The 11711-nt window shown below is 41.5% G+C and overlaps 1 protein-coding gene across 1 annotated transcript in view; it reads left to right on the top strand.

Moving 5' to 3' along the window:
* Window positions 1-3117: 3117 nt before the first annotated feature.
* The window catches only part of CDYL (chromodomain protein, Y-like), a 108201-nt gene continuing 99607 nt past the window's right edge, over window positions 3118-11711 (top strand). The window contains exon 1 of the mRNA XM_006864116.1: window positions 3118-3779. Coding sequence (XP_006864178.1) covers window positions 3488-3779 — 292 coding nt within the window. The 5' untranslated portion in view covers window positions 3118-3487. The remainder of the gene's footprint in view (window positions 3780-11711) is intronic.

The raw sequence follows: 11711 nt of genomic DNA, 5'->3' as shown, positions 1-11711 counted from the left end.
TTCCTGACTTCTTCCTTATTTTTATCAACTCCATTGTATAGTGTTTTGATACATTTTATAATAATTTTTCTGAATTCCTTCTCAGGCATATGCAAAGCTTGCCCATCTTTCAGTATGGAGTGTGTAGGTCTACTTCCAGCTCATTTTCCTCAGTCACTATATCTCGTTTCTGGACGTGTGCTGTTATGGTCATCTTTTTCTGTTTTTTGGGCATATTCAGGAATTAGCTGTGGTCTTAATACTTAGATGAGTGTGTATTTTGGTTTTTTTTTATGCTTTCTGAACGTCTCCAGGTAGATGTGATCAGGAGATGGGCTTCCGTTTTCACTCTTCTTCCTGAGAAATTTCAAAATGCCACTGTTGGTCATTGTGATGTCACTCAGGATTTAATTTTCGGCCTGTTTCCTTTTTAGTCTGCCTGTCCCTCTCCACAATCCCCATTCAGGCCTTTTTCTTAGCGGTAAACAATTCAGGGCCAGCTGTGGCCGTTTTGCACTGTTTGGTTTTAAGTGGAAACTGTCACTTTAAACTTTGAGGAGATCTGTGTGCATGTGTAGTAGTACCCGCTGGGGGCAGGGGTAGGGTGTCCACTTGCTCAGGCATCCCCTCTTGTCACTAGAATGTAGGTGCACAGGTAATGAGAGACTAGTGAACAGGTTTTAAAAAAAGAATGTCCACACCATTATTGCCGTGGTTCTGTCAGGCGTCCATGGCTGCACTGATTCTTCCCCCACTTGGTCTTGTCCAAGATGGCTGTTCCAGGAGCAGCTGAGCTCCTTGAATTAGAAATCAATGGAGTTCTTCTACTACAAATTTCCCTAGCTGTAAGCCTTCCAACCTTCTAAATATTCCTTTATATGTGGATCAGAGTTCTGGCACCATCCCCTGAGCCTGCTTGGTCTGGTATTCTATGTTGTTGCTGACGGAGCGCCTCACTGCAGTTCTGTCCGATCCGCCATCTTATCTTGTTTGTTCTCCTCGTAATCCTTTTTGTGTGGAAGCAATAATGTGTTTTTCATTTTGAGCTGTTCTGTAGTTAGGATCTTGAATTCTCTGTATCTTATGCCAAGTAGATACTGTAGAGTTTGGGGTATTTTGTAGAAAAGGGGGAAAGTTAAGGGAAGTATTGGGAATATTCTCTGCATTCTCCAAGAATTTCAATAATCAATTGCTTGTTGAGTTGACTCTAATTGGTGGTGACCCTCTATCAGAGTACAACTTTGCTTCATAGAGTTTTCAGTGATGGATTTTTTAAGAAGTAAGCCACTAGACATTTCTTCTAAAGCACCTCTGGGTGCACTTGAACCTCCAACCTTTCTGTTAGTCACTGAGTGTATTGTTTTGTAACATCCAATCCACTGCTGTCAAGGTGATGCCGACTCATATTGGCCCTATCAAACAGAGTAGAACTGCCCCATAGGATTTCTGAGGTGGTAAATCTTTTATGGGAACAGACAGCCACAGCTTTCTCCCAGTTTATACCACTCAGGGGCTCCAGAATTGTCTACTAGAAACAAAAATGCAATTTAATTACCCATTTGTTGTTGAGTTGATTTGACTCATGGCAACTGTGTGTGGCTAAAGTAGAAGTGTCCTAGAGATTTTATTACTGTGGCCTTTTGGAAGCAGAGTGACCAGACTTTTCTTTGGAAGCACTTCTGGGTGGACTTGAATGAGGACCTTTCCGTTAGTATCCTAGTTCTATACTCAAATAGCCTCTGTTATTTTGGGATATCAAAGGAATATCTGCCATTGGACATGGCCTCTAGTTGCCAGACGTTTCTGGGTGTTCTGGATAGTTGATGGGCACACACCTTTGGTTCCTGAGAAAGCTGCTCTGGGGCTGAACGCTGTGCATGAAAGGTACAGCATTCCCTATTGTCACGAGGGAAGCGGATGGATGGATTTTATGTTCAGTGGAGCTGTAACAACAAAAGCTTCTAGGTAGTAGAAACCCCTCAATAGATGAGGTGACATTTTGTCAAATGTGTTCTGTTCCTGCAAGCCATAGGGAGTTCAGGCAGTAGAATACTTCACAGTAATGACAACTTGCTTACATGGCAATACTGTGTGAATTTATAAATTTATTTAGGACATATTGAGCATCATATTCAAAATTCGCAGCATGGTCTTTCAAAGATGTTAGAGTGAACTTGATTAAAAACCAAGATTTGGAGGTAAATAACCTAGAGCTATTTTAGACCATTTTGTTACAATACAATAAAGTATTATGCTCTTTGTTGATCTTTTGAAAGTTTTCACTGAATGTTTCTGAATGGTACTGGTAGGATTCATCACTATACATTTTCTGAATAACAGAATTCAGTTCCATATAACAGAATATTCTTAACCCCTCTTAGCTTTCTGCTTTCACTTCACCACAGCCGAGTGCTTATTGGCAACCTGAGGATGTCTTGGCAAGAGGTTATAGATGACTAGTACTGACCCAGCTGTGGTTGTGAAAACAAATTCAAGTGGTCAGGGTTGAAGGGATATTAATTGAATTAATTAATTGAATGAATATTAAAAACTAAAATCAGTTGCTTTTGAGCCATGTCTGACTCATGGCAGCCCCATGGGTGTTAGAATCAAGCTGGCCCCATAGGGTTTCCAATGGCTGATTTTCAGAAGCAGATCACCAGGCTTTTCTTCAGAAGCTCCTCTGGGTGAATTCAAACCCCAACCTTTCGATTAACAGCTTTAACTGCTTATGCCACACAAGGACTCCTGATCAAAGCCCTTTGGAATCACACACAGCATAAAAGTTTTGCTTTTTTTGAAAACATAATGTTAAGGAAATTGCTAGAGTCCAAAGTAATCTATTTTATTTCCATATGATTGGAGGAGGGGGAGGAGATTATTGGAGTCCTGGTGTGGCATTGTAGAATAAGCACTGAACTGCTAACCACAAGGTTAACAGTGGTTCAACCCCTGGAAACCCCCCTACCCCCCCACTTTTGGAAACCCTGTACAGGGTCACTATGAGTTGGAATCGACTGGATGGTACTTCACAACGATAATCATGATGTTTCACCTCAAAACTGTATTACCTTTTGTAAATAAGAAATGTGATTCAAACATTTTCCCCTTCTTTCTTTTTTTCTGTTACAAACAGGTTGAAAGGATTGTTGACAAAAGGAAAAACAAGAAAGGGAAGACTGAATACTTGGTGCGGTGGAAAGGCTACGACAGTGAGGACGACACATGGGAGCCCGAGCAGCATCTTGTCAACTGTGAGGAGTACATCCACGACTTCAACAGGCGCCACACAGAGAAACAGAAAGAAAGCATATTAACCAGGACCAACAGGACATCTCCAAACAACGCACGGAAGCAGATCTCCAGATCCACCAACAGTAGCTTTTCTAAAACGTCTCCTAAATCACTTGTGATCAGCAAAGACCACGAGCCGAAAAACAGCCAGTTGTTTGCTGCCAGCCAGAAGTTCAGGAAAAACACAGCCCAGTCTCTCTCTAACCGGAAGAATATGGACCTAGCAAAATCAGGTATAAAGATACTTGTGCCTAAGAGCCCCATTAAGAGCAGGACAGCAGTGGACACCTTTCAGAATGAGAGCCCCGAGAAACTGGATCCCATAGAGCAGGGTCAGGACACAGTGACCCCGGAAGTGGCTACGGAGAAACCGGTTGGAGCTCTATTGGGCCCTGGTGCAGAGAGAGCTAGAATGGGGAGCCGGCCTCGGATACACTCACTAGTGCCTCAGGCGCCTGGCCCGGTGACAGCTGCTATGGCCACAGGACTCGCAGTTAATGGGAAAGGTGAGTGTTGTGAACTGTTTTAATACTGGTGATGGCTGTATGTCCGCCGCCCTCAGCTTACCTGGCAGTGATCTCACTCACAGGAGTGTGGCTGTGCTACCCTGCGTACTGGTCTTGCACCAGAGAGCAGCTCCTGTTGGTAATAGTGTTGGGATTCTGTCCATTTGGTGTCTAGCAGATGTCTGCTGGGGCCCTGGGGAGATTTTGTCTTCAGTGCCTTCCTTCTCTCCTTTAAGCACTTGACATTTATCCTCTCATCCTCTCGGTCAGCATTAGCCTTCTCCATCACAGCCGGTGCCACCACACTGATGTACTTTGAACGGTGTCTCACTCTAAATAGCTTATGGTTGGCATTTTCTTCTGAAACCATCTACCTTTCTCTGTCTCTTACACACGAAGCTTACATTGAGAGTCCACCTGACTTCTCTAAGTGTAACCAATATTGGATTAAAGGTCATGCTGCTGATTTTGCTCGCCCCACTGTATAGCCAGAACTGCCTCCATGTGATTGTACCTAACGGAGCCATGAGAACCTTCAGGGGCCAGCTGTTAGATCACATGGTTCCTTTCTTCAGGTTAGGGGTCCAGTGAACGATAGTACTATTTCCTGTTTTGCGTTCACACCTGTGCCTCCTCCTGGATTCTGCATGTTGGTTGGTGTACCACAGCATCAGCATATACTGCTTCCTTCTCTCACTGTCTCATAGTTTTATCAACTTCTGTTACCTAACCAATGTCACTGAACAATTAGTATAGAAATTGTAGAATGGGAACCTAAACTGCTGTGTAAAATCATCACAGAAACCACAATAAAATGGTTTTTTAAAAATATTCTATTAGCTATTTTTCTAATCCAAGCCCATTACTCCTACCATAGTTCAAACCCTTACAACTTCCTACCTGCCATGGTTTTGTGTTTATTTAGCCTACGTGCCTGGTGATTTTTGACCACTCTAATAAGTAGCTTATGGTTGGTATTATTTTCATTCATTTTTTCTAATTCTTGGTACAGTGACAGTGAGGGGTGGGGGATTGCCCATTTACCAGTCTGACTCCTTACCACTGCCTTAGTTAGTGGGTATGCTCCTGAGTTTCCATTTCCTGCCCACAGGAGCACATTCTTTCTCTTTCCTGATGAGCTCTGGTTCCTGCTCCGGTATTTCCTACTCCGCTCCCCTTGCACACAGTGATGAGGTCCCCCATTCTGTTCTTGCACATTGTGATGAGGTGTTGTAATTGTTTCTTAATCTGTGTATGTCACTACAACCCAAACTTAGTGGAATACTATGAAACAAAGTAAAATGATTATGATTTGTGTGCGATCTTTTGCTCTAAGGAGAATTGATCTCCTCAGAGACTTCTTTTAACCACCTTCTTATGATGCATTCAACAAAAATTAAATTGGCTTCCACTCTTGTATAGCGAGGACCCAAACCAAGATCAGACCCTCTGCTGTTGAGTCAATGCTGACCCATAGTGACCCTACATAGAATTTCCAAGACTGAATCTTTATGGAAACAGACAGCCTCATTTTTCTTCTGCAGAGTGGCTGGTAGGTTTAAACTTCCAGACTTTCAGTTTGCAACCCAATGCTTAAGCCACAGTGCCACCAGAGCACCTCATATAGCAAGGAAGAGGGATGAGACAAAACTCTAGGCAGTCACTTGCCATCTTTATTTTCAGATCTGTGCTTTCTCAACTGTTGCTCTTCTTTTCTAGTCGAAGAGTTTTTGCCTTTACCTAGGCCATGTGAATTTGTTTAATAAATTTGACTTCCAATTTTGTCCACCGTTTGATTTCTCTCCCCAGGCATACTGTTTTCTCTTAGATAGTTGTAGAAGTTCAGATGGAAGGACCTTTGTAAACAATCTGATAGCACTCTTTACCTTGCAAATTTTAGTGGTGTTCCTACAGTGGACCAGAGAGCTCTGGAGGGAATGATAGGGTGTTCCTATCACTGCTCAGTGTTCTTTTTCATCATTGCTTCCTGCCTCCGTAGGCAAATAGCAGCTAAAGCATTATTGATCCCATAGGGTCAGTTGCTGTACCATAGTCTGGTGCTGTAAACCCAAGTCCTAGACGTCTGGAACAAACGTTCCATTGGAACTGCTGCCCATGGCCCAGTCCTCCATTAGTTTTTGCTTGCCTTGCAAGCTCAGAGTGGTTTTTTAATGTTTCATAAAGAAGAAGAATATTTTGTGACACGTAAAAGAATAAGAAATTCCAACTTTAGTATTCATAAATTTATATTGAAACACAACCACTTTCAGGCACTTATTGTCTGTGGCCTATTTCTCACTGCAAGGTCAAAGTTGAGAAATAGCAAGAGAAACCATATAATCGGCAAAGCCTAAAATATTCACTACCTGACTATTCAGAGGAAAAGTTTTCCCATTCTCTCCCCCCCCCCCCACCCCCCCAAATCCTCACTATAGGAACTTGAAGGCTTCAGGAGGTCCATGGTGTCCCCCCTTTGATTGTTCATAATGCTGTGTATTCTTAAAAGGGGAAAGGAATAAGAGCTTTAGTTGTCCTCCAACCAGGTCATCCTCCTATTTCCTATCCCCCACTCCTCCACCCCATGGATCAGTTTTTTAAAAAGTAATTGTATCTTCCTTCACTGTCCATATTCTGTTTTCCACCACATTTTGAAACCTACCTTCCATAAAACGAGCTCTGGGTAGAGTAGTGGTTACAAATCGGGCTGCTAACCTCAAGCTCAGCAGTTCGAAACTACCAACTGTTCTGCTGGGGAGAAAGATGAGACTTTCTGCTCCCATAAATATTTACAGCCTCGGAAACCCAGTACACAGTCGCTATGATTCCACCATACACCACCACCTTCCATAAAGGCCTTCATTGCTTTATATTTTGTATATAAAGAGGGTAGTGGCTTCTATTCAAATAGAAAATTGGTGACTTCCTTTTTTTCTTACACTTTCTGTGTTAAAAAATATGTAATTGTGTATAAAGAATGACTTTGATTAGAACTAAAAGAGACATGTAAACATAGAACCTTAAATCATTGTCTTCTGCTTTGTGGAGTTCCTTAGCTGTTTGTGTAGATGGGGTACCACTATACTGCCAGGATCCTCCTGACCATCATTTTCTCTGCCAGCGTGGTGATGTAACCTTTGTGCTCATGTCTTCTACCCCATGGATGGTTGGATCCACTTTCCACTTAGATAGGCTGAAACATAGAAGCCACTACGGTTTGGGGACAATGGCCATTCTTATGGCCATGATCTGAATCAGTCTTGCAAATTATCAAAGACATGAAACATGACTTCCTCCCCCAGGAGCCTCCCTATCTGACTGTCCTTAAAAGAAGCACATGGCAAACGTATGTAGATGGTACCTTAGAACACTTTCTTGCCTTCATTGTCTCCAGTAAATTAGAAACTTTTGTTTGTTTCCTCCAATAGAATAGGAGCTCCAAGAAGGGAGTTGGTTGTGCCATGGGCAGACATACCCCTTGTAGTCACTTGTGAATGTGGTTGTTGCAGTAGAACTTGGACTCATTGAAGAAAGGGCTGCAATGTGTCCTTCTCTGTAGCCCTATTGCAGGCTCAGACTAATTCGGCAGGAGGGAGACTAACTATGGAAATGGCAGAAGGTGGCCCAGAAACAGAAGCATCCAGGAAAACTACTCACACACATTTGAGGTGTATCTTTTCTGAATGAAGAGATGAAGTACTGAAGCTCTTATTAGATTGCTGGCTCACACTCATAAATTTTACAGTAGTTGTTTTTTATTTTCCAGATTAATTTTAGAGCTACATAAGAAAACTCATTTGTTTTTCTAAAACTAATTGAATCAGATACTTTTGGAGTCATTGGGAAATGAACCATCTCCTTTTTGAAATATTAATCATATGTGGATGACAAATACTTTTGCCACCAAAAACAACAGATATTTGAATATCAGTTCAGCAAAACTGAGCATTTCTAGAACATTTTAACACAATATGATTACTTTTACAGAACAACCATGTATTTGTATTCAAAATTTAACTATTTGATGTATGAACCAAGGTTTCAAGGGTGAATTTATTGCTTTGGAGTCCTGGTGTGACAATGTGGGTTAGTGTGCCAGACTGCAAAGCCATTTGAACCGCAAGTCAGCAAGTCAGCGGTTCAAGCTCACTAGCTGCTCCTCGGAAACCCTATACAGGGTTGCTATGGGTTGGAACTGACTTGATGGCACTTAACAACAACAACATATTGCTTTTGTCAGAAATGTGAGAAACTTGTAAATGATATGATGCAGCTTGTCTTCTTTTTCAATAAATCAGTGATGTTTCTTACTCTTAATTGGCTATTAAATTAATCTGACAAAAGCAACTGTTTTTAAAAACTGAATTATCGTTATTTTGTACATTTATGAATTCTTATGTATAAATTGGTCATCATTCTAGAAGTATGACATCCAAGAATGCCATCAAAAAACTGAAGACCACATTAACCTTATCAGTGTTGTCATGTAGAAGTAGCTTCTCGGTGATCGGGTGGTCAAGGAAAGACAACATGCTGTCGTTAGTGTGTCATTCGTAAGAAAATGACTAAGAAGATACCACCACACCTCTCATCCAGTGGCCATTACACTCAAAGGAAGCTCCTAGGAGAAATTGGCTTCTTCTGAGAAACTGGAGTCAAGTTTCCTTTTGACAGTGGGGATAGGAAACAGATGATCTTTCTCCATTTTCTATGTGATTACCAGGAAAACTAAGTGCCATATCTATAGCTCTCTTCTAGAAATAGGCCCCTACAGTCATTTATTATTTAGGTGCTGAAATTCAAACTAACCTAGGGAAGGTGAAGAAGGCATAAGACCATTGACTTAAGGCAGTAGCTGTTGAGGACACACAGGAAAATATGAACCTGAAAAGGGAAGTTTGAAGCCGAGTTACAGCAAACAGTCAAAGTGTGTATGAGGGTATGATGCAAGAAAAGATACTCACAATCAATGTAAAAATGGCATCTGGCTTCCTCTGGCATCACAAGGAGAAAGGGGGAATCAAACTCAGAACAAGGCCATGACTAATTCCTGTGAGACAGAAGTCAGACATACCTCCACCCTTCAACTTTCTTTATTCTATTCTGACATCAACCATTCTTCCCATAGCATTCTTTCTTCTCTACTGGATTCAGTAATCTATTGAGTGGCACTCACAGACAATACTCATGATTATGGGGTTATTGAGAAAGTGAACAGGGTCCAATTTGGGATCAGAAATAGCCGAATGTCAGGCACACCTCGCTCTTTTGACCTCTCAGCCATATGGTCTCTTGGCATCTGCCCTGCTCAGACAAGTGTTACCAAGCTCCTTTAGTACTGCCTGTAAATGCCCAAGGGGAACATTTTACAAGCTAGCCTCTGCCTGTTGCTCTGTAGGTTAGGAAGCTCACAGCCATTCAGTCTTTCCATGACGCTGACGCTCTTGGCTCCTCTCATGGCTCTTTCTTGCTGGTTCTGGATTGTGTCTGTTTCTGCTTTTAAGATTACTCCTTTTAAGTGCAGAGAGATGGCAGAACTAACCGATCCCCACACTGGAGTCCTATGCACCCTATTTGCATGGTCCCACCTAATCATTTGATAGGAGTTACAAAGATCATGGTAGAGAGTCATAATTCACTATACCGCAACCAGCAAAAGTGTATTGTGCACCTTGTGTGTGTTGGTCCTGTGCTAGTTACTTTACCATATATTATCTTCCTTATTCCTCACAAGGAACAAATCTATTTAACCATATTAACATTGTTGTTGTTGTTGTTATGTGCCATCGAGTCGGTTCCGACCCATAGCGACCCTGTATAGGGTTTCCGAGGGTGTAAATCTTTACGGGAGTAGAAAGCCTCATCTTTCTCCCGCGGTGCAGCTGGTAGTTTCGAACCGCTGACCTTAAGGTTCACAGCCCGATTCGTAACCACTACGCTACCAGAGCTCCTTATATACCAACTGCTATTAAGTCAATTCCAACTCATGGCAACCTCATTGTGTCAGAATAGAACCATATTTCATAGGTTTTTCAATAGCTGCTTTTCCAGAAGTCTATTGCCAAACCTTTCTCTGAGGAGGATCTGGGTAGACTCACACCTCCAAGCTTGCTGTTAGTACCAGAGCTACCATTTGCACCACCCAACTGCTGTTTAAAGTTTACAGAGGCTAAAGTTGAGCCAGAGAGGAGTAAGTCTTTGAGGCAAGCAAATGTAGTACCATCATTTTCTAAGCATTTTTAATTGGTACCCTTGACATAGAATAATGTGAATGCCCAGATATTTGCAAATGATTTCTTTTGCTCCCTTGTTGAGAGGTAAGCTCGGTAGTGTTCAGTCCCTAGTGTATGGAAGAATTCCAATGTAACATTCTAGACACAGAGCCATGGAGAAAAGATCCTCTAGTCCAGTCTGTTGTTTGCGTAAAAGAGTTGGTTTTATACCAGGGAATCATTGAAAACATACAAACCATAAACATTTTACCTTAAGACCTCTGCATGAACAGTTATTTGCCCCAATCATTGATGTAGAATCAAGGCCCTTTAAAAAGGAGTACTTTGATTTGCTCCTATTTAAATATTCAAGCTTGTTTCCTCAAGTTCTATTTTAGAGTTCTGTTTTTGTTTTTTTGTTTTTTAACAGTGTACATCCATAAGGCTTCATTGAGTCTAGTTTGGATTTATTTAAAGCGTACTAAGAACTTAGATACTGTCTACATGTTTATTGTTGTCTGTATGTAGTCCTTGATTTTTCCATTTATCCTATTTTCTCACTTACATCTGGTTTGACAATAATTTTTAACTTTAGAGCCTTTGACTTTGTTTTCAGTGAAACATCAGCTCTACTTTTTAAATCACATTTCATAGTTTATGTGAAAGTAAGTTAACTTTGGTAATAAATTCAGTCGGCCTAAGATGTTTAGGCATGTATCTCAGCAGTAGCAGAGTCAGAATGGATAGGTTCTGTGTATGGCACCAGGCTTTTCCAGAGAAACTTCACTGGGTACCTCACCTCCAGTGTGTGTTTGGTGATGTCCCCTAGAAAGATCACGACTCTGAGCAGTATTTACCCAATCTTTACAGCCAGACTCCTCACCCGTGAGGCAACTGAATTTCCTTTTTTCATTTCAACTTTTATTTCCTGTACCAGTAAAGTATGGTTTTCAGGCCAGCAGCATCAGGAAAGCATGTTAGAACTGCAAATTTTCAGACCAAGCCCCTGGCCTATTGAGTTGGGATTGGGTTCAGTCCCTGCAGCCTGTTTAACAAGCCCTGCAGGTAGCTCTGCTGTGTACCAGGCTTAAGGACTACTGTCCTCTACTGTGTTTCTTAAGAGTATATGGTTTTATATTGCCAAATGGGAAATAAGTAAATCCTATTACTAAAGTTTTCTGTGTATAAATATATTTTTAAATCTTTTATATGAACTGCTTCATAATATTTAGTCACTGAAAATCTTATGATTAGCAGAGAAACACTGTCAGATATAGTGCCGGAAAATGAGCCCCTCAGGTTGGAAGGCACTCAAAAGGCAACTGGGAAAGAGCTGCCTTCTCAAAGTAGAGTTGACCGTCATGACGCAAATGGAGTAAAGGCCACAAGAGCTTCATTTGCTTATGGGGCACAACTCGAAATGTAGAGAAACAGGAGTTGTCAAAAATGAAATGGAACACCTAAACGTTGATATCTTAGGCATTAATGAGCTGAAATGGACTGGTATTGGCCATTTTGAATCTGACAACCACATGGTTTACTGTGCCAGAAATGACAAATTAAAGAGGAATGGTGTTGCATTCATTGTCAAAAAGAACATATCCAGATCAGTCATGAGGTACAATTGCTGTCTATGATAGGATAATATCCATGCACCTACATGGAAGACCTGGTGTGGCGCTGTGGATTAATACGCAAGACTGCAAAGCTGTTTGAACTGCAA

Source organism: Chrysochloris asiatica, unplaced genomic scaffold (assembly GCF_000296735.1).
Source record: "Chrysochloris asiatica unplaced genomic scaffold, ChrAsi1.0 scaffold00060, whole genome shotgun sequence".
Lineage (NCBI taxonomy): Eukaryota > Metazoa > Chordata > Mammalia > Afrosoricida > Chrysochloridae > Chrysochloris > Chrysochloris asiatica.
This window is presented reverse-complemented; position numbering and strand designations above follow the sequence as displayed.